Source organism: Enoplosus armatus, chromosome 9, assembly GCF_043641665.1.
Source record: "Enoplosus armatus isolate fEnoArm2 chromosome 9, fEnoArm2.hap1, whole genome shotgun sequence".
In the NCBI taxonomy this organism is placed as follows: domain Eukaryota; kingdom Metazoa; phylum Chordata; class Actinopteri; order Centrarchiformes; family Enoplosidae; genus Enoplosus; species Enoplosus armatus.
Window position 1 is genome coordinate 9,443,932 of NC_092188.1, and position 23,996 is coordinate 9,467,927.

The 23,996-nt window shown below is 43.1% G+C and overlaps 1 protein-coding gene across 3 annotated transcripts in view; it reads right to left on the reverse strand.

Annotated features, from left to right (window-relative positions):
- Positions 1 to 23,996, reverse strand: part of ddr1 (discoidin domain receptor tyrosine kinase 1) — a 39,131-nt gene that overhangs the window by 8,034 nt on the left and 7,101 nt on the right. For 2 of the 3 annotated variants that reach the window (XM_070912451.1, XM_070912449.1), the window contains exons 2-12: positions 18,552 to 18,709; positions 15,854 to 15,956; positions 13,009 to 13,084; positions 12,177 to 12,329; positions 11,224 to 11,371; positions 9,925 to 10,027; positions 8,881 to 9,067; positions 5,886 to 6,135; positions 2,826 to 2,978; positions 2,097 to 2,153; positions 737 to 903 (exon numbers count right to left, since the gene is read on the reverse strand). In XM_070912451.1, the coding sequence (XP_070768552.1) occupies positions 737 to 903; positions 2,097 to 2,153; positions 2,826 to 2,978; positions 5,886 to 6,135; positions 8,881 to 9,067; positions 9,925 to 10,027; positions 11,224 to 11,371; positions 12,177 to 12,329; positions 13,009 to 13,084; positions 15,854 to 15,956; positions 18,552 to 18,651 (1,497 nt within the window). In that variant the 5' untranslated portion in view covers positions 18,652 to 18,709. The remainder of the gene's footprint in view (positions 1 to 736; positions 904 to 2,096; positions 2,154 to 2,825; positions 2,979 to 5,885; positions 6,136 to 8,880; positions 9,068 to 9,924; positions 10,028 to 11,223; positions 11,372 to 12,176; positions 12,330 to 13,008; positions 13,085 to 15,853; positions 15,957 to 18,551; positions 18,710 to 23,996) is intronic. The other variant, XM_070912450.1, reaches the window with a different exon arrangement.

The window sequence follows — 23,996 nt, forward strand, 5'->3', positions numbered from 1 at the left end:
TGTTTTTGCTGAAACTGTTTAAGAGAGGTGTTGATTTAACTTGATCTAATATTATGTCCAACCCACTTATATCAATGAGGGTAGGCTAAGTATTATCTGCACCTCTCAGTATAACACAAAACACAAAATTCAACAGCACTACAAACTGCCTCTCAACACCCCTCTAAAACTGTTTCATTTGAATCCCTAAAGCAGATGGTGATCCAACTGTGGAAACAGCCTCTAATCTTGGAACAATTAGAAGTAAATGTACAAGGATTCCCACAACACATCCAGATGGAGATACAGTGGTACTCTGCCAAAAGACTGGCAGTTGTTATCTCAGCCTGCTATCAATCATTTAATCTTGGTTAAAGGGACAGTTCAGCTAAATCATAACAAGATCACATTTTCTAATTTAGGCTTATTTAATCTGCACAAAGTAATTATAATGAAAACTGCTAGCAGCAAGATCAATGGATTATACAGAGAAACTGGGACATTGTTTCTGGAAGTTGAAGTTGAGTTGTCTGCACCGAGTTGATGCACAAGTTTTTCAAAGCTTTCAGCAGCACAAACTAAATTTCATTTACCTCCATTGTACTGGGGTGGTAACAGAAATTTCAGAGATAGAATAAGAAAATGTGGGTGAACAGACTTAACAAAGTCAAATTACAGCCAAATTACCAACTGCAAATAGGAACGGCTGCTTGAAAATTAAACTAAAACATTGCATGTGACCTCAATCTTTACTCACCTTGCCCAGTATCTTTTTCCAGTACTGCCTCCACAGAATGACTGCTATCACAGCCAGCAGCAGAAGGATGATGCCCACCAGGCAGCCAATCAGAATAGCTGTATTACTGCTGTCATCCTTGGCGACAGGAAGCCCCGCCCGTGGAGTGTTAGCACCAAATTCTGGATCTAGAGGAAGAAAACAGGAGGAAATGTTAGGTGTTTGTATGTGTATATGCTTGATTGTCTGAGACCTTGCTGTTATTTGTGGGTGTGATGTGATGTGTATTATGCAGTACTATGCAGCGCTGTCTACTTCTGTGTGTATGACTGCACGCTGGCGTGAGTTAATGCACTATTCAGTCTGAGAGCATTAGCTCTTTCAGCGCAGTCACGCACTCATTGGGGTCACACACACACACACACACACACACACACACACACACACACACACAAACATAGTTTCATCAGGCTTACTAAACATCTGATGGGGATTGTCTGTGAGAGTATGCATCCAGTATGCCCACTCATACCACACGGCTGCTTTGAGAACAGAATGTTAACACTGTTTTGCTTCTCAACAGCTTTGTAGTCAACTATTAATCTGAATCACCCAGTTATTTGTCCTCCCTTGAAGGTCAGATGCGGCATGCTTGATTTGAATGAGGGATGAAATTATACTAGTTTCCTCAGTATAGTTTAGTGTACATTTTGCTCATAAACACTTCTTAAAACCACTTTAAAGGAATAAGTGATGGTTTGGAACAAATAGCTCAGTTAAAGACCAAAAAACTGGCACACATACCATATATGATGCTTTTAATACATATACACTCAGACACCTGCAAGCACATACTCACACACACACTAATTTCCCAGCCAAAGATTTACACACCACATTGTCAAAACAGAAAACAACCCCTTTCTCTCTCTAGGCCAGTTCAACACCATGCGGGTGATAAATAAACCCAAACAAAGCCATTCAACCACAGCCAGTAACAAGGACAAAGCAGCATACACGCCACAGAAAACCATTTCCAGCTTTTTAAAAGGCCTGTTATTGTTTAACTGTGTAGAACAGAGCCAGTTCCCCCGCAAAATAACATGCAGCTTGTGAGACCGCAGGAAGCCAAGTTGTTATTGTACATAAATGTAATGTACTATAGCTCTGTTAGTGTTTTTCCTACAGTTGTATGTCTTCAAACCCAGGGGAAAGAGCCCAGTGCCAAAGCCAGTCCCTGTAATCCCTCCTCCATTATACTTCATACTCTCTACGGAGCAGTGAGACAGTTTTAAGATGCTGGAGGAGGGCCAGAGCGGATGGAGCTAGCTCCTGTGCCTCAGTTCATCCTCTCCGTCTATTTTTTTCTTTGCTCTCTCACCTGACAACGTCCAGTTACCAGTGGTGTCCATCATGAAGGAGGTGGTGGTGGGGGCTTCTGGAGGAGCGAGGGATGGACAAAGGAGGAATGTGTGAGAAGAGAGGTGGTGAAGGCTCAGAAGAGGGTGATGAGGAGGAGGAAATAATGGATAGCAGAGTTCTGGCTCATTTCATCCATCAAAATAAAAATCCCTAAAAAGTGCGCAACTTTTTAAAAGCCAAACTGGGATGATAAAAAAAAGTTTTATTTTAGAATTATAAGTCAAAACATTTGACCTTTAATTTCAAGCCAGATTTCTCCTGCCCTTTAAGTATAATAAAATCTGTAAGATAAGCATCTGGTGAGGACTTTTTAGTTCAGGAAATGTTGGCTCAAGGCCAAAGGATTTCAGAGCTCCTGATAAAGACCGAGACTAGTTGGACATGGGCCTCCTCTGGCACTGCCTGCCTTTGGCTCTGCTTTAGACACATGGCTTAGACGCGCACACACTGCCGACATGCTCATACTCATCACAACTGGAGAGAAAGAGACGAGCACAGAGACGAGAGGTGATGAGGGAGAGATCAGGGAGAATTAGAGAGGCAGGAGAGAGCAGTAAGGAGGGGTAGATGAAGCAGCATGGTGGGTGATGAAAGGGGACGATGGAGAACGAATGCTTGGTGGAAAGAAAGATAGTCCATACATGGAGGGGGGGGGGGTGAAGAAGACAAGGGCAACAGCAGGACTCACCAGATGGGCCGGCGGTGGTGTTGGAGGAGCTGTGGCTCGATGTGGGAGAGGAGGAGGTGTGGTTGACGGGAGGAGGAGAGGAACTGGTGGTAGGAATCTTGGGAAGATTAGGAGGAAATGAATCAGTCTCTGTGCCATCCTCCTCAAACGGCTCTGGATAAGGAGGAAAAGAGAAAGAGAGGGGGAGACAATTTAATGAAAATGAATCATGTTTTATATGTTTAGGGTTTTTTTGTGTGGCACAACACACTGTCTGGTTGTCCTCTGCTGTTGGGAAACAGTGGTTGTGGTCACTGCTGGTTGTGTTTCCAGACAAACAGTATTCATCACAGGCGGTTATGTTAATTATGTTGATTTTGAGAACTGAGAACTCGCTGTTAAGTTTAATAGTGACATCAGCTGTTTTGTACAGATTTAGTCTGGTGGATAGTTCGCTAACTATTGGGTCGGTGCAATTGTTGCCAAAAATCAACCACGTTCTAGTACCAGAGGACTCTGGGCCATATAAGAACATTAGACTGCAAGAATTTAGTAGTTTTGATGGTGCAGACTCCAGTTTGCAGCCCTAATGCTATCTTTCTGCCAGCGTCAAGAAGCAGACCAGTGTGCTGGTGCGACAGTTTGGCAACCAGACATACCCAGACCACTGGCGGGACATTTTAGCTACCTGAGTACGACGTGATTACAAAGCACTTTGCTGATTCTTATCACGCTACAACTGACAGTGTTTTTGAGTAGAGAGGACAGTTTAATTAGTCAGAGCAATCACAGTTGGAGAGCACCTGAGGAATCCTCTATCTGACTTCCAATCAGATAGGCACATCTTCACAGAAGATATCCAAACCCCCTTTTCTATTAGCTCCGTTTCAGCCTGTAAATAGGAAGATAGTGAAGACAAGACAACAGAGGCCAGTGAACACTTTTTGATTCTGATTCTTTAAAATCAATTAGGAGGGTATAAAAATAACCGATATAACATCTATGTTCACAGTAGGTCTATTTATTTCTAAAATGACATGTTTAACCTATCAATGGATTTGGGTAAAAATGACCCCTTCTGATGTTTTCTCCTCAAACTGTGTTTTGAAGAGCACACCATTATTGTTCTGTTGAACCCCTGCCAGAGACTGGCAATTCAAAGCCCACAGCAAGGACAAAAAGCTCATTCTGAATGTGATTCTGTCACAGTAAGTCTGGACACAAATCTAGCTCATCAGATTTCTGAGTATCACTTCACTTGACTTTTACTTTGAGCATTTAACCCTTGTATGGTGTTCGGGTCTGTGGGACCCGTTTTCAGTTTTTATCAAAAGAAAAATGAAACGATTAATTATTTTTTCAACCTGAAATTCATTGGCTTTGGCTCATTTTCTGTGAAGAACATAAATCAAAACACATTTTCAATGACCGCATACTGTACACCCACCCTACGCATTTATATTACATACAGGGTGTTTGGGTCCACTGGACCCGGGGCTAATAAAAGTGTGGAAAGTGTAGGTCCTGTGTACCTTCACTTTGTCTTCCTTCTTTCTGGGGCTACTGATAGTGTTTTCTGCCCCTCCTGCTCCCACACAAAGTTGCAACATTATTGAAAATTCAACTCCCAACATTGTCTGCTCTTACATTCCCGCACATTTTACCCTCTGTCTTGCGGGAACCAAACTTTATTTTCTCATACCCTATCCCACCTGCAAATTAGGGGCGTAACACTATAAATATGGCTTTGCCAGTGTGGTTCCTTATCACAACTGATCAAGATGGCCAAAAGATTATCTGCTGAGAGGGCCTTGCAATTGATTTTGGAAGAGAGAGAAGCTTCTGATGATGATGTCGAGGAAGAGGTTTCAGAATGTGAAGATCACATTTCTGAAAATTCAGAGTCTGACAGTGACTTTGAAGAAGAGGATGAGGTTGAGCACCAATTAGTACCAAAACGAAGACGAGTAGCCCGTCAGCAGCCAGCTCCGGGACCAGCCCATCAGCAGCCAGCACCGGGACCAGCCCGTCAGCAGCCAGCTCGGGGACCAGCCCATCAGCAGCCAGCTCCAGGACCAGAACAAGCCCACCAGATAGCAAGTGAAGAAATATGGATGTCAAAAAATGGTGAAATTGAATGGTCTTCTTGCCCAAGAAATGAGCCACCCCGCAGAGCTGCTAATGTGATAAGATAAGATACTCGTGTGCAGGACATCAAGTCTTCATTTGAGCTTTTCATCCCAGATTCCATCCAGAAAATTATTCTGGATTGCACTAATCTTGAAGGAAGGCATGTTTTTGAAGAGAGGTGGAAGGAGATGGACCATACTGATTTACATGCCTACTTTGGGGTTCTTATCCTTGCTGGAGTTTTCAGGTCCAAAGGGGAATCCACAGAATCCCTGATGTGTTGAGACTGATATTGTTACTGTATGTGTTCAACTTGTGTTATGTAAACTGACCTGAATCAGTTATATGTCTAATGAAGTTCAAATGAATAAAAATCAATAGTTGTGAAACATCTTGCTTCATTTGTAAATGTGTTTTTTTCCACTCACTCCACTTGATTATAACTGATTTTCTTTTTTTATTACATTTCATTAAAAAAAACGAGTTGCACATTAATTCATAAATGTGATCTAACAAAGGTAAAGGGCAAATATTAACCATGTTTGCTGTTCATATGACTTGTAATTGGGATGAAGTAAACATCTGTTGAGTATTTTAACATAAAATTGTTTGATTGTGTTGTTTTGAAAACACAAAACTCTAGCGGGTCCACCAGACCCATGAACACTGGCTGAGTAACAAAAATACTAACACCACACAAGGGTTAAGAAGGCTGATTGGACACCCACAGAAAAACATATTTTTCAGGTATCTCTTGACCTGTTGCTGCTGTCTATATTTAGCTATCTTTTGGGAAAAGCCAAATCTCTACTGGACCTCCAGGACCAGACATAGTTGCTAGGATATGTGTGACATGCAAAGCCTCTATAGAAGAAAAGCTGCCTGTCAGAGCCACAGAAACACATATCTTACGTATGAAAAAAAACGGATCACTCCAATTCTGTTTCCTACCAGAGAGGAAGGATATCTCGCTGATGAGCAGCCAGCGGTCGGCGAAGTAGAATGTGCAGCGGAGGATCTGAGCCGGCCGAGCGCCCAGAGGGAGGGAGATTGGTCGTGAGGAGGGGTCCTTTAGATCCTCGAGGGGCACAGGCAGAGTGAGGGCCGGAGAGGACCAGGGCTGGAGGATGCCAGGCTTAAAAAGACACTCTACCTTGTTGAAGACTCTGACTCCCTGGGTGTGACGGTTGTTACTGTGTACCTAGAGGAAGGAGACAAGTGTATAAGTGCAGAAAGGGGAAATGAAAAATGAAGAGATGAAAGATGTTGACAAACGACAACATGACAAACCTTTAACAATCCACACATCTGAATTAGCTCAACCCTTGTGCAAAACTAAGGGAAAATCCAGGCTTTAATCATTCATTACTCGTGTAGAGGCAGGAAGAGATTCAATTAAGACACAAATTAATGGCACATTCTCATCCTGTTCAACCATAATTGCTTTGGCACGACTTCGAGCTGAGCAGGACTACCAATGAACAAAATTAGAACAGGATGGGAACAGAAAGGGTGGAATAAAAAGAAGGCGTATGACAGAAGGCCGATGGAGGAGAGCAGAGGATATATCTCCCCTGCTTTTACAAGCAGGGAAAGGCCAAAGAGAGAAGAATCCATAAAAGCTGATCTAATATATGAGGCGTCGCTGTGGCTGGAGGGAGGAAGATGAGCTTGAGGAGAAAAGAGAGGGATGTGGAGGAAGATGGAGGGTGTTTAAAATGAGAGAGTGAGAGGTCAAAATCGGAGAGATAGAAAATTAGATAGATGAGATTTTTTTTCCTCCAAGGGAGAAGGGATGGTGCAAAAGCTGCTCTGACTGGTTAACTATTAACCTCACACTTACTGCAAGGCCAGCCACTCTAACCTAATCCACGTGTTAATGCACACACACACACGAGAAGAAGGAAGGAAGAACAGCTGCACCAGATGCTGAGTTGACGTGTAACTGATTCTAATGAGGGGTGAGGGTATGCACTGTATGTTGGTGGTAGTGGTGGGGGTCTAATAAGTCAACAGAACCAAGGTAATTCACTACTCCTTCAGGGAATACAGCTCCAATGACCTGCGCAAATTTTAATTTGAGAGCATAACACTGCATTCATTATGTTTCGCTTGTTTCATCATAAATCTAACCTACATTATGAATTCCCTCTGATCTTTTTGTTTAGTTGCCCCGTCTTCCACATGAGCTCACAAAGAAAAGTTTTACATAAACTCCCAAAGGACAGAACTGGATCTTTACAAAGGCAAATCAGAGGGTGTCCCCAGTCTGTTAAAGGCCCCGTAGGAGGTGCAGGTTACGGCTGACAAAAGGTCAAAGAGCAGATTTCCCTTTGGGAGAGTGATTAGGTGCAGGTTAAGGAACTACAGGGACAAGTCAAGCCAGAATTAGGTTCAGGTTCCCACTCTTTATTTATTTGACCTGTGTGTCTGACATATCCGTTCTGCCAGGCTAGCATAACGGTGTATGTCAGCTGAGGTTAGCGAGGGAAAACCACAGGGGAAAAGGCAGGAAAAACAGGATAAGCCTTGGAAAAACACTAGGAATACCGCTGGGAAAGATTTAAAAAGGTAACTGAGAAACACTAGGATAATAATGAATACGTGAAGAAAGCTGAGCGAGAACATCCAGAAATGTTGGATCTCAGTCAAAACTAGACCTCTAAATGATTACTTGTCACTTTATAACACTGACTGGGGATTCATGCTGTTTAATATGCACATGTATAGGGTGAATCCCACCCAAACCGACATTCCAGTCCACGTCCAACGTGACAACACAGTTATAACTCAAACTGGGTTGCTTCATATTATCATCCCCCCCGTTGCTCCACAAACTAACCCCAAAAGCCACACAGACGCACAAACAGACTGTGATGCAACTCAGTGGCACCCAGAGAGCCGAGCACAGACGCACTGTCCCATGATAAACAACAGCACATTAAAACTAATTAAATGGCTGCAGAGCTATTCAAGTCAAAATGTTGCTTCCTGGTGAGACGGGAGATTAGCAAAGTTATTGCTGTTTAAAAAAAAAATAAAAGAGGTAAACATACATAACTCTGCTGTTGGAGTTTGTTTTAGAGGTCGCGCTTGTTGGAGCTACAGGATTTAAAAGGAGCCTCAGTATCAGCTGCAAAAAGAAACAACCAGCCTAATGTCCTGCCATAATCACAATGCCATGCTTGTCTTGTGCTAATGAGATCATTCATTAACCAAATCAATATAATAATGAACAAATTGTTCTTTGTCTGCATACTTGTCTTCACATAACACACAGGAATAATTTACAGGATCTCCTCATTAGTTACACAAAAATAAAATCCATTTTACTCATTTAATATGCAGATTTATGCATCAAGGTGCTCCGAAATCTAATCAGATCATCTCCTCTGAAGGCGGAACATCAAGAAAGTTTGCATTGTGTGCTGTTCTTTTTTTTTTAAGATTAGTTTTTGGTACTTTTGTTTTTAAAAATGGAGAGAGAGGGGTATGATGTGCAACTAATGTCCTCAGCCAGAATCAAATCAGGGACGTTGCACTTGTAAAGTTCAGTATGTGTCTTAACCACTAAGGATGCCCAGATTCCAAAAGGTTAACAATGTCCTGCATAACACTCACTCATTTACACACAACACGAGAATCTGATACGGGATGAGATGAGAGACTGAATGTGCGTAAAACTTGACATTCTGTATAATCGCTTTCCTGTGGACGAACTGAGCTGCAGTGCCTCAGAATCCACATCAGAGCATATTTTAGAAAGACGGCCTCCCTGAAGACACAGACCGGGACCTGGAGCTTTTAGCCTCAATGACCTCTCTGATTTACAGGCAGCTCCATGCTGTCTGAGATTCCAGTGGGATAAAAATGTCCTACATAACCCTCTCACATTAATTTACACATACATACACCATGAAACAAACACTAACTTTCCACTGCCTACCTGCATGTTGTGGAAGACACGTGGTTTCTCAAAGTGGAACTCAATGTCCACACTGCCTTTCCCAAGGGCTTCCCGGCTCCAGCCCAGGTAGTCATACCCGGGCCACACCCTCAGCTCCTTAGTTTGTATGAAGTCGTCTCCTCCCAGGACGCCATCACACAGCTGACCCAGGCCTCCAAACTGCATCCTGCACACACGTACACACAGCACTGCATGGGTTAATGTGCAAAAAGAATGCTGGATGCTGTGGACTGCCTGTCACTTTCTATTTACAAATGTATTCATGTACTGGCATACAGGGACGCATAAATACGGATATATACATAGATACACATGCAAACATGCTGGCACACATATACTCACACACACACACAGACACAAACTACAAAGCGTTTTCCTCTTCCTCTCTTTCACATGTAAACACACACCCCAACAGACACAAAGCAACACATCAGGGTCACCAAATAGGTCGTGTCACTCCAAACCCTCTGACTCTCTCCCACACACACACACACACACACACACACACACACACACACACACACACACACACACACACACACACACACACACATCTGCTACAAATACGTCTGGATTACATCAACAGTGTTAGCTCAACCGCTAGCAAAACATTTCAGCCCCATTAACCACACAGCCATGCAAGTGTGGACCCCCTCCAATTCCTAGTTCTCCCCGCCTTTGCTCCCTACCAAAACATTACGGCCAGGAACCATGCCTCAAATTCCCCCTTCGATTAGGCGGACACCAGAATAAACTTTCAAGACAGGATTTGGCTGAGACCCCACTTCAGTGCTAACAGATGTGATGAGTGCTGCAGAGAAGCTTTTTGGCATTCCATTGATGGAGCCACATTTTAGTCCACATTGTTGATCGTAACACTTGTGATCAAAGCGGTGTTGCAATTCAAGGCCGCGTCTGTACATTTCCATGCAAACGAAATCCAAGTGTTTAAGGGAATGTATGGAGATGAGATGCTTACTCATACATAAAAATAAAAAAGCCAAGAGTGGCTGAATATCTTACCCTTGCTCAGTGCTCCCATCGTAGGTGGAGTCGTTTAGATAAACAGGCATGCCAGACAGGTGCATGACGTGACCCACCGGAGCTGTGTAAGCCTTCAACCCATCTGAGTGACAGAGAAAAAAATATTCAGTATTAGTCATGTGATTGTTTACATGCACTTTTTTAGTTTTCTATTTAAGACATGCACAAGCTGCACGACAAACTTTTTGAATTTGTAAAGCTTTTTATTTTCATCATGAGTGGCTACACGTTTACTGAGCCAACATTCAACAGAAATCGCCGCCGTGGGGAAATGGCCACAGATGTTTTTTAAAGTAGTAAAACAAACGAAGAGGTCGGCTGCGCTGGCCTGCTCAGCCCCAGCCACCATTAACTGGTGAAACTCAAGCCTCTCCACTCCAATATTCAGCTAATCAGCCCGCTCCCTGAGAACAGAGGTGACGTCAGCAACACGGACTACAGCTCGCCGCTCTGCTACTCATAATAAACGCTTCACATCGGATTTACAGTATGTGTGCAGTATGCTCTGTCTGTGGATGTGATTATGCACTTAAATGTGTGTTACATGTACCTGTGTGAGAGTGCATGACCGTCAAGCAGGTCCAAACTGAATGTAAAACAATAAACACAGGAAAGACACGGTGCTGCCATAATATCTGATGTGGGATGAGACAAGAGGCCCAATGTGCGTAAAACTTGACATTCTGAGGATTCTGTATAATCTCTGGCTTGTGGACGAATTGAGCTTCTCTGCCTCAGAATCCACATTAGAGCATATTTTAGAAAAATGGTCTCCCTGAAGACACAGACCGGGAACTGGGGCTTTTAGCCTCTGTGACAACTCTGATTTACAGGCAGCCTGACGCTGTCTGAGGGAGGTGGATGGAGCAGGAGAGGAGGTGAGCCAGCCATAAATACTCAGTTAGTCAGTGTTGTGCTTTGGGAAACATGGGGACCAACACTATTTATCACCATGTGGCTTCTTTTATCCGGCCAAACCCCACTTGGGCTGTAAATTTGATGCAATGCCTTGAATCAATGCAGGGGATGTATGGCACGAAAACACGCACTCGTAATCATTACCATCGAACAAATCCCCCTTTTCCCATTTGATACCGGAGTAAATCTGGGATGACTGTGAAGTCAGTCACCTTCACCATATGAAATGTGATCTGATTTTGATCTGAAGTTTGGAGGGCATGTCTCAGAATATACAGAGCAAATTAATACCTAAGTAACCATAAAAGAAGGGGCATTTTGTATCTCTGCAGTCTCTTTCACCTCCACACAAACACTTACCGTTCCATACACAACCATAGAGCTCCACCCGAAGGCAAACACTCATAACCCGGTCAGCCAGAGGGTAGAAGCGCACCATGCGGGCCACAATGGGAGGGCCCAGGTCTTTCAACACAACATCATAGGTGTTCTCATTTCCTGACACCACCTAGGGGAGAGAAGTACAAATATTAAATCACACAGTACATCGCTCGTCTGCCCTGTTGTCTGTAGGGTTGAATGAATCTCGCCTGAAGGCTCAAACTTATTATTCAGTGTGTGTCTTCTATTAATCTAAGAGGAGCCCAAATGAATCGACTGAACTTTGTCTTTAAAACACAAAGGCATAAAGAAGGACTGGTTTGTGTGAGCCTCAAGCACAGTTTTTGTAAGGGCAGCCTTCACCCAAATATTTACATCGGCTTGCAATTTCTGAATATTTGTTGCGTGGCAACGTTCAAAAATAATAACTAAATGGGGAAAACAAACAGTGTGATTCCTTCCATAAAACATTGGCTGTTGGAGGTCGAAATTCCTATGCAATCATGTAGGAGAGGTACAAAACACAGCAGAACTCACCACAGAACATATTGGACATTTACCAAACACAATAGGTGCCTTTATCTGCACAAGGTAAGCCATTCATTGCATAGTGTCGAAAACTCAGGCAATGAAAGCTGCTTTTCTATGAACAGAAAGAAAGTTTAGCTGGCACAAAGCCAAACGGCTCCACTTCCCAATAAATAATAAATAAATGAAATGCAGATGAATAATACAGCCCTCTGTGTTTAATATGGCATTCATATTAAACAGCCACAGGATATTAAGCTGTTTCCTATCAATAATGAGTCAGCCTCAACTGCATATGCTCCTTGTGTCGATTCCCCACATGCTCATTTAACGACATTCAAATTGTCACTTTCCTTCATTTGCGTTCAAATGAAGGAGACGGTGGGCTAAAAGACCCCGCTTACCTCCTGGCCCCAGCGGTCCTTCCAGGTGATCCATTTCCCTCCATCTCGGGAATAGCGGAGCCGATAACTGCGGGCAAACTCCTGGCCGTGCCCGTCGGCATGACGACCCTGGGTACCAACCAGAGCCAGGAAGTGGAGTTTGTGCAGGTCTACCTGCAGCAGACAGGAAAATTCATTATTGGAAGACATGTCACTCACTAAAATATAGACAAATACATTGACATACAGATAATAATAAGTAATACGATTGAGAAAATCTATAAACAGCTGAACGTGTTACATTTCTAAATGTAGATTTAAAGGTTTACATTTTGGGAAATGCGCGTATTCACTTTCTTGCAGAGCGTTAGATGGGAGGATCCATACCACTCTCACATCTGTCCCTAAAAACTAAAGCTACAGCCAGCAGCATTAGCTTAGCTTAGCACAAAGACTAGAAACAGGGGGAAACAGTTTTCCTGGCTATGGGCTAAGAGTAACACATATATCCCCATAATGAAACTAACAAAATCTTTATGCTAAGCTAAGCTAACCGCTTTCTAGCTCTAGCTTCATATTTAGTGGACAGATATGACAGTGGTATCAATCTTCTCTATTTTAGTGGCCAACAGTACATCATAGCTGTTCTAAAATCACTCTAAAGCAAGGCATTGAGTGGATTAAAGCTGTTATTAAAGCCTCATTGAAGAAATGTCTATTATAATAGTCTTAACAACATTTTATATCAGCTTCATAATTATAAATTAAATGTTATGTGATTGTAATAATTGTACTGAGTACTAATTCCAAATGTAACTGAGCAAATCAGAGCAGAGTGAACAGAGTATCTGACCTGAAGGTATTCAGATCCACTGGGGTAAACGGCTCCTGCAGGACACCACGCTCCATCCCCCTCTCCAGTACTCAACCTGAGAGAAACACAGACTTATTAATGTCAAATAACAAAATCAGTCCCACACCCAAACTTTCACATCCAGAGATAAAAATACGCGCACAACAACACTGAGCCGGCAGCCCACAGAGGTACAACTGGGAACTCAATACAAACAGTTCAACCCTCCTCTACCACTGTACTTATTGGATTCCTTAGCAGCCAAACATTCACACATAAATATGGCAATGTTGTCTGAAAGAGAAAAATCAGAGAGATGGCTATGGCCAAAGGCACACCGTAGGCAACGGAGAGAGAGAGGCTGCAGACAGATGGAAAATACAGAGAACACACGAAGAGAGGAAAAGAGATGAAAGGAGCAGAGTTAAAATTACTAGCTCTTCCACATTCTTCAAACCTCACAGCAAGATCTGGTGTAGAACGTCAGGACCAATTTTTACACACAGCTCCTCAGGCCTGCCATGACCACACACATGCACCGCGAAAACATTTTCACTCACTGTGACCTTCCTCAATCCAGCCTGAGAAGAAAAGTCCTGACTATCACCACATACTGGTCACATAAAGACCACAAACTTGGCTGTGTGTCTTGGTGACGTCGGATCAACTCGTACGAGGAGCTTTGGAACAGACGCCAGGCCACAGCCGCGCTCTGGCCACTGTGGGGCTTCTCTAAAAATGAAAGCTGCTGCTCAGACCACCAAAACAAATCACTGTATCAACTTGGTCGCACTGACAGTGGCGCTAGTATTTGAATCAATCCCGCTCTTCCCTCGGTGGGTGAGATCATGCAGCCAGAAACCGCGAGATGATATCAACACATTAGTGTCCTGTGATGGAGCAGGGCGGAGGGAGGAGAGGATGAGGAGGAGAAAAGAGAGGAATGTGGCTGAGCAGAGTTCAGTCCACTGTGAGCACCAGCCAGCGGGATTAACATTACAGCACACTGTTCTGCCAAGTACCTAATTGTTCTCCTATTTCTCTGTTTTGCTTCCTACCTAAATACCAGCCAAGAATTAATTCCTCTTCCCCTGTTCTCAATTACCTTATTCCCTCCATCTTTTCCCCACTTGCTGAGACCAGTATATTGGGCGCTCAGACCAATATGTGGTTGCTCAGACCAGTGCCCCAGAGTAATAAAAGCCATGACAAAAATACCTACCAACTCGGCATCCCTCAGTCCCTCCTTTCACCCAACACCTTCCCTCAAATTAATTTCTCTCCAGCTTTGAGCACACCATCACAGTGATCCACCATTCACTTGTTTTCTTTTTTTTTCTTTTTTAATGTCCACTGCTCTGCTTTCTCCCTCAGTGTCTCCCCGATGTCTCTTAAAAAGAGCTAGGGCTAATAATCATTTCCACATGGTTAGACACTCAGCCAAGAGATCCAGCCCAACACACACACACACACACACACACACACAATCCTGTGAATGCTTTTACACATGGCTGTAGCATGTTGCAGGCCTAGCTTGGCTCTCATAAATCCGACCCCGTTGCCAGACAGACAAGGTGGTAATATAATTACCAAGTGGGTTTTGCAAAGACACACACTATCATCTTCTATCATAATCTAATAGACCGCCGACAAATTACTTTAGCGTGGTGCCAACAGACTGAAAAGAAAGGCATGCAGACAAACACATCAGTCCACAGTGACATGTGCATGTGTTCCTGTACTAGAAGTACTGCTACTTGACTTAAATCAGAAATAGAAGTACAGTAGTAGTTCTGTTGAAGACCACTCTGACTAAAGGTTTCTCAGTTACTAGTCACGTGAAACGGCCAATGTGACACCCCGACCCTTACTGTTTTAATGTCAACACTGACTATGTAGCCTGATAATCAGACCAAACTACCATTTTGTTACACTTAATATATTCTACTGTATATGAATTGCTGAACAAATCAGAGATATGGGCGGCATTTCAGAGCTCTGGGACCAAGCTATTGAATACACCCTATCAAGTAGCATGATGGGATTATGTTTTCTTTATAAGAAGCTTTCTCATACTGACTGAAAAAGATAAAGTTCAAGCCAAATTTAAAGTGCTATATCTGCGGTTTTGTGGGTTTTAGTCCATTTACTACCAATAACATACACTTTACATCACAGCTAATAATTTGGCAAACCACGTTTCTAACTTTTACAACAGGCTTCCACTGGTTTCCTTTCATTTCTATATGGTATGAACATCAATTAGCAATAAGCACACGCTTGAAACTTACTTCAATTGTGTAATCCATCACAGTGAACAGAATTATTTTATGTCAATGTTACATCGTCATTGCATGGTAATGCAGTTTAAATTGCAAACTGATTGGAAAAGTCTCCACTCCATTATCTCATGACAACAGATGAATGACTGCCAAGAAAATTTATTTCTGAAATAACTATACGGCACGCATCCAAAAATGGTCAGCACCAATGTAAACTACACTATTACCTTTTAATGAAATATCATCTGAACAAAACTGAAGGCTGAAAAGATTCAGTTTTTGCTGAACTTCAGTGGTTGACCTTTTCTCTTTGCTGCAGTGATGTAGACGTGTACTCTAGGTTGTGTCAGTACACCTTGACATCACTGTTGGGTGTGGTTACGGGTGCAACAGAGCAGATCTCTGACCACAGATAAGAAGCAGTGAAAACTACTTTTCAGCCAGGTGTTACGTTCCTCTTTAAGCAGAATTACAAAAAAGAGTAGAAGAAAAGCCATTTGATTACTGTGGCTATGTAATTAGTAACTTTATACCCTTCTCACACACACTCACACATTTCCTACCTTCCATGTTTGGCCTCAGTGGAATCTGACCAGGCGCTGGAGGCAGTAATGTCAGAGTCTGGGATGGTGCCATCCTCCATCCCCAGGGCGTAACGGCACTGAGCTGTAGGGGAAAAGATGGAGGGAAAGAGAGAGAAGAGACATGAGCAACATTCTCATCCATATGGAGCACATGTCCAGGGGAAACTTAATATTTCCATTAGAGTGTCAGCAGCCATCATTGGTCACGGAGCATAATGTTGTTATGTCATCTCTGGGAAAACTTCCGGACTTCATGCTTCATAACCCACACAGACAGTGAGGGGAGGGAGAGGAAAACTCTACAAATCTCTACAGTAAATTGTTCCTGTCCTCTATTTGTTACAGAATCTCTCGGGATGGCGTCTGTACTAATGGTTCATGTAAAATGTAATGGCAGTGTTTTGCATCACTTATTCCTGTTAGTCCCCTTTGTCCTGTCAAAAGTGATTACATCAAAGACAGTCATTAAAATTTATCCGCATCTTTAAATGGAGATATAGCGTAACCAGCAACCCCCTGTGAGACACTGTGACCTGTCTTCTCTGAGACTACACTTTTGCCATTTCTTTTTTTTTCTTTTTGTTCTTTTTATCTTTCTGGCTACCTCTCCATCCCACACAAAGCCACCTCCTCAGGGCTCCAGCGATCCAGCACAGCCCCTGTTCCTGTTACCACCGCTGTGGGATTTGCAGGAAGAGAACAAAAGAGAGAGAGACGAAGGGCGACTGAAAGAACACAGACAGGTCTCAGATATCTGCGCTAACTCTGCTCCAGCGGCAGCGTTATCAAATGATCCAGATCGCGTGGTCCCAGGCAGGGATTACCGAACGACCCAGCTATCCGCTCAGAAGTCAGTCATGAGGAGGAGATGGTGGAGGGGGTGGGAGAGGCTGAGGGAGGGTTTGAGGAGTGATAAAGTGGAAAGGGGTACTGACAGTGATATGGAGGGGAGGCTGAGGGTGACAGAAAGAGGCGGGGGTGGGGTGGGCGTCTAACTCAGTTTCTGTCATTGAGTCAGCGGACAGGAATGCTGGGCTGGATGACAAACCCTAAAAACCCCATCGGGTGCAGCAGACACACACACACACACAGTTCATCCACGCCCTGCAGACAGGTGCCCATTTCATTACATCATCATCATCACCACACATCACCAGTCAACACCCCGCCATCTGAAATCTTCTCACCTCTCTCTGTCTCCTCTGCTTTCACCTTCTCTTTTTGTCATTTTTCATATAACTTGAGCCCACGCACTAAACCTCTCTGCTCACACTGTCGAGCACTATTCAGTTCTTTCCACAATACAAACTGTGTGGTCGTCTGTGTTTGTGTGTATGTTGTGTCACAGTCCGTTCATCCGTCACCAACTGTTTCTTTTCCATCCCTCTAGCTACAAATCCTAGATTAATGTAATGCAGACCGGATTGATCGATAAATCAATAAGTCGTTCAACAGACAGTCGACAACAGTTTGAATTAGCGATGCAACAAATGATTTACCATTATCAATTAATCATTTAATCGTTTGGTCTATATTATGTCAATAATGTGTAAAAAATCATAATTTCTCACAATCACTTCCTAAAGACCAACATGACGTCTTCAAATTGCAAAGATGTTCAGTTTAAAATCACACAAGATAAAGGAAAGCCGCTTCAAAATGAGAAGCTGGAACCAGGAAATCACAAAGCTAACATGCAGATGTTTAGCAGACAACATGTTTACCATGTTCACTACCTTAATGTGTTAGCATGCTAACTTTTGGTAACTAGCACTAGAACAGAAAGTACAGCCGAGGTTGGGGATGTCATTAGTTTCATGGCAATCCATCCAGTAGTAGAGATTTCAGCCTGGACCAAAGTGGTGGATCGACAGAACATGAGTTGCAGTTGCAGCTACATTTTTTGTCGATTAACTAATTGATTGAACTTTTGTTTCTCAATTGTTTAAGCCCTAATTAGGAATAAAAAAAATCAAATCAATAAATCTTTTTTTTATTATTTATCAAGCAAAAGCATTCGATGGCTCCAGTTTCTACAAATGTAAGAATTTGCTTCTTTTTCTCTCTTTTAAAGACTAAGCAATGAACCGGGGAAAAAAATCACCTTATAATTAAAATAATAATCAATACTTGCAGCCTTAGTCTCATTCACAGTCTAGCTGCTGCAGTCAGAAGGTCGACCGCACTGCAAACAGTCTCCTCTGGTTACACCTGGTTGGCTCTCATTGACTAATCCCTCATGCGCTCCCTTCCCCAACATTTTGACTGACACTTTCATGAGCTGCCTGTGCATTAGCGGTCTTGACGAGCCGGGGGGGGGGACCGCCCAGCTATCTCACTCTCCTATTACACACGGATGGCTGGCAGACAGGGAGAGGACACAGGATAGCCTGTTGATAGCGGACGGAGAATGAGCCTTACTGATCTGAGAATGTGAGGAGAATGTCGGAGCAGCAGGGTGGACGATTGCTGTGCCCGTGGACGCGAGGACTCGACGGGAAGAAGAGGGCAAGAGGCTTGAAAATGCAATCATGTCTGAGTTTGTGGGAATAAAAAACAAGTGCCAGCTGCCAAGCTGTTTCAAATGTGGTGTTTTTTTGGGAGAAAAACGACGAGCAATTTATCCATCACCAATTTAGACGTTTTCTCTGTTGCATGCGTGTATATGACATCCTACCTGGGTTAAAGTGCCACTCATGGTCCGCTGAAGACGACACCAGCGCCACCAGGACTGTGAGCACAGTGACGGGAAACAGCAGCAGGTTTGGCAAGGCCATGACAGCAGCAACACACCTGGTTACCTGTCCGGAGACGCGCTGATGACCACAGGCATACCTGTCGCAGAAAAACATATATTTAGATCTACATCCACATGCAGATTCTTCTCTGTGCTTGTTGAAACTGTACCAACCAACATCGAACAGCAAATGATTTTAATTTCATGCCCACATATACATTTCACTCGCACACATACATCTGTCGTCTGAGGCTGCTGGGCTCACAGACTCGCCATCTCCATCGATAACTCAACTCTCTCAATCAAATCCTCTTAGTCCAAAGCACGTAGCATGTCTCACAGTCATTTGCTTCTCAGCGTTTTGCTCAGCAATGGGCCAAACCCCAGAGGAGCAAGCACAAAGCCATACAACAAAGGCCACTTTCACACGCTTATTTGTTTTTCTCTCTGGCAGCAGAATGTCGCGATACAATAATACTTTGCTGCCTTTACAAAGGGTGCAACCAGCTTGGTAATTGAGGATGGTATAATTAGCCGGCCCCATTTACTCCCAGAGAATTTTCTTCCTTCTGTATTTGAAATGCCGATATTTTCTCCAAATCACTGATTTCAAACCTACTTTCCCTTAATAGGGCAGAGCATATTTAGAGCACCCGGTTGGAGATGCTTGTTTGGAATAAATAAACAGATGAAGCTGAAAGACTGAAGAAATGAAAGCCAATGAGCGAGAGAGAACAGACAGATGTCATTTTCTTGAGTTAATGGGGACACAGACATGGTGTGTGCTAGTTTAGTACAAAGTAAATGACTTGGTCGTAACACCGCGTCAAAGAGATTTTGCATGTATTGCTGTGTGACTTTAAAGATCCTTTAAAGCTTAAAACTTACCAAAACACCTACACTCAGTTGCCAGTTTGTTAGGTTCACCTAGCTGCAACTAATGCAGTCTAATACAGCAGCCTTGCAGTAAATCCTACCTTCATGAAGGTTTTAGCGAGGTGTCGATTCAACTAAATGATCATTTCGGAGGATGCAGTCTGTGGTGCTGTTGAATTATGTTGTGATATACAAAGAGGTGGAAAATAAGACAAAATATTAAAACACCTCTCAGTATAATGCAATACAATTCAACAAAACAACAAACTGCAGCCTCCAAAATGACCATAAGGTGAATCAACATCTCTTCATCAGTTTACTGCAAGGCTACTGGATTAAACTGCATTAGTTTTAGCTAGGTGTACCTAATAAACTGGTGAATGAGCATAGATGTACTTTACCGCTTTCCTCCCCAAAAAACGTGTGTGCTTTTTGTCTGACAACACCAACATAATTTTACCGAACAAATAAGTGAATCATACAGCAAAAACAAACACATGTATTTGCTCTATCCCTTGCGCATATTTTACTTTTGAACGTGTCCGAGGGAGACTTCCAGTGGTGAAGCAAGAGGGAGGAAAGAAACCTCATGATAAGTGGAAGTCTGAAGTGGGTGTGACAGCTGGGAGAGACAGAGGGGCCAGGCTGTCTTCCCTGTAGACCCTCTGTGTTTCGGCTTCATCTCTGACTAGACTGGGACAGGCCGACAGCTGACACACAGCTGTAGTGACAGAAAAATGGGGGACGGGGGGTGGGGGGGGGGGGTCGGGGAGGAGGAATGTATGGAAACAGAGTGAATGGTGGAGTTAGCTCAGGCACAACAGGACCGAGACGATGGAACAAGAGCTGCGATGACATGGGTACATGTCTGTATTTGGGAGGGGGGAGGTGGTGTAGAGAGGGTGACTTATGGCCTCGCAGTGTGTGTATGCATGGGTGCGAGGGCCACGTATGCGGGCATAGAGGAGATCTCAGGGATAGCCAGCCAGTGCAGCTGTCCTGAATGGGACCCACAACGCAACCGATACATGGTGCATGTGTTCCTAGTGGGGAAAAACCGGAGAGAGAAAGAGAGGCTGACTTTTTTTCTCTCTTTGGAGAAAAACACCCAAGTTGTCCAAATGAGTAAGTATGTGTGCGAGTATGCCAGATGACAAAATGCTGAAATATGGGGCTTAATGGACTAAGCTGCATGTGCAAAATCAGAGCTGAGAATCTGATGACTGGGGCCACAAATCCGAGGCAATCGCCATAACAACCAATGTCAACAAACATTATCCTCGACGACGTCTCACCGTTTTGTCAACGAGGGGGAAACGGGAACAAATTTTTATCCAGTGCACCACAGAGAAAGACAAAGACATTACAAACAAGAGAAGAAAACCAGTCAGACAAATGTTTTGGAGAACAGGAACAAAAGTGGCCACAGCCCTCAGAGAACATTGTTGTTGGAGAAGTCAAGTGGTGTTGAACAGCTGTGGTTAGCGCTCTGAGAGAGGGAGAAGGGCCCGCTGTGTTCTGGAGGAGGCAGCACAGTGTGGAGCCCAATCTACACTCTCAAATTTTGTCTCAGCTAATCCATAAGCAGGAATAATGAATACGCACGAACAGCTGCTGTTTCTGTTCCGCACAACAAAACACAACTGACAAGAGAGAGGCAGGGTCAAGAGCCAGGAGACACGCAGAAACTTTTTTAGTTAGCTGCCATTGCATCATTAAAGATAGTTTGCCAGAGTCTCTATAATTAGATTGCTTCAGTGAAAAACTGGCAGGACTGCCTTGGCACGGGTTGGCGTCTTTTCTAGAGAGCCCCTGGTGTTGGAACCTAATGTCCACATTCGTTGTTCTTTCCAGTTGTATAATAAAGCCAGTCCAAATGTCAGTAGTAACCTAAAGGATTATTCAGGTGGCTCTGCACGTTTTAGCCCAGTAATTGTGAATTGTGTATGCTTAACATCACCGCTGAGGATTTTCCAAAGTATATCATAACTCTTTGGCTTTTTTGTGATTTCCTACACTCCAGACAGCCATTAGTTTAAGTCTGTGTCAGAACAGTATAAACATCTACTTGCAGAGACTTGAAATTTAAGAGAGGTAATCAATCACAGTCAATATTTAGTCCACATTATTTTGTTACAGTTACATAATCAACATCGGAGACTCAAGAGAGCATTACTTTTAAAGCCAGAAACTAGTAAATTTACAATATGCTTTTCATAATGATTGGTTATTATTCCATTGAGATTTTAGAACAACATATCATTTGAATGCCATGATTCTTAGCAGCCAAACTTACTGTCAGTCGATCAGTCCACCCCTTGTCCAGAGTGAAATATCTTAACAACTAAATGGATTGCCATGAAATGTTGTACAGACATTCATGGTTCCCAGAGGATGAATTATATCGACTTTAGTGATCCACTGACGAAGGTGGAAGGTAAAAGGTTTCACTTAGCTGGTGAAATATCTCAACATCTACTGGAAGGACTGGAACAATATTTTGTACAAACATTCATGGCCCCCCCGACAATATATCCTAATGATGTTGGTGATCCCCTTTACCTTTCCTCTGGCTCCACCATAAGGTTGATATTTGTGGTTTTCAGTGAAATGTCTTGATAACTATTGGATTAATTGCCATGAAATTTGGCACAGACATTCATGAATCACTTTGGAGATCCTTTAACTTCCTCTCACACCATCATCAGGTCAAATTTTTTATTTGGCCAATACTTCGGTTTATAACCAAATGCCTGTAAAACGAATGACATTCCCATCAGCCTCTGCTGTACTTTGTCTACAAATTGCTGATAAGCAAATGTTAGCATGCTAACATGCTAAACTTAGTTGATGAACATGGTAACCATTGCCTGATAAATATCAGCATGGTAGCATTGTGACTGTGTGCAAGTTAGCATGCTAATAATAGCATTTACCTCTTAGCAATACTGTGCCAAAGTAGACTCTTAGTCTTGTTAAAACTTACCCAGCTCTTGTGTATTGTACTAAATGTATTGTATCATTTGGAAAATGGTCAGCCGTGATATATAGGAGACCATTTGTAGATAATATGCTCTCTTGTCCATACACAGACCTCAACATTTGAAGTCTCCAATCAGAACCAGATAGAGTAACACACTGCCTCAGTTAGATATGACTAATAGCTGCTGGGAGACAGAGAGTAGTGAGTTCTTTGTTTTGGATTTCCGTCAGTGTGCGAGGAAGCTGGTGAGGTCATGCACACACTCCACTATCCTCTGAGTCGTGGAGAGAAGGAAGTGCAAATTAATCTTCAATCTTCACAACACTTGGTGAAGGGTGAGACTGTGAAACAGCCACAGAAACAAGGTCATTTGATGCTTTCCTGAAAACAGGCTTGTTTCTTTGAGTCTCAGGGACGTTGTGAGAGAAGTGCTGTTCCCTGCGGAACCACTGTTTCCTTGTTTTTACTGAAGACCCACTCAAGGGCAGCCAGAAGTTGTTGCACAGATCTGTCCATGGGGTTCCTTTTTTCATCATGAAAGAACTTCCTTCAGTTTACTTTGGTTATATATTAAAATATCCCTCAGTGTTATATTTCCTTCACTCTAAGCCAGGTAACAACACAACTACTCCCCCTTAATCAGTGAGGATGGAAACTAACTATTCACTCTTAAAACTGATTATACAGTCAGTGCACTTGTAATAATTACCTACACTAACATCTACAGATGATCCATGATTTATCAGGAAGCTATGGTCTGGTGTTTTGCCCTACTATTGGTCATAGTGTTGGTCATACACTGGTCATCAAATTGTACAACCGTGTGTCACAATATTCATCTACACAAGGAAGTGCCAGTCATGACTGTGGAATCTGATTTTAAGGAGTTTTACCAGAGGTTGAGGAAGCAGGAGGGAAGAATGGATGAGTCACTTACACAGGGTAATGAGAGTTGAAGGAGAAGACGGCGACAGTGGCCGAGTCAGAGAAACTAATTAAACAGCAGCAACAAGGCAAGGAGAAAGTGTAGCATGTGACTGAAGGAGGTGGTGAATCATGATGAAACGCTGAAGAAAGCATGGTAAGGGGATTGTAAAAGACAAAACCTGTTTCCAGGAATAGTTTAGTTTGTGCTAAACATTGCATGACTCATTAAGACAGCTCAGCTTTCACTGAAAAAAATACCCAATTCAAAACACACCATCCTGGCGGCACAGACACAGCAGGGCAGTATCATAAAGCAGTGCTGTGCAACAACAGAGCTCACAACAAACCTAATTCACAAGCTAACACTGGCGTCAGTTTAGCACCGAGACCCATGAGCCCATGCTCGAGGGTAGTGCAAAAACGGGTAAAAAATGAATGTAATAAAATTGGGTTCATTAGCATGCGGCTACACAAAAGCTGAAGCTGATCAATCATAACTGAAGAGTGAAACTTCCATCTTTTTCTTTTTTCGCTGCCTACTTTTCACTTGGAAGCAGGTCCACTTGGCTACTCAGCGCATACCAGTTGCAGCATTGCTC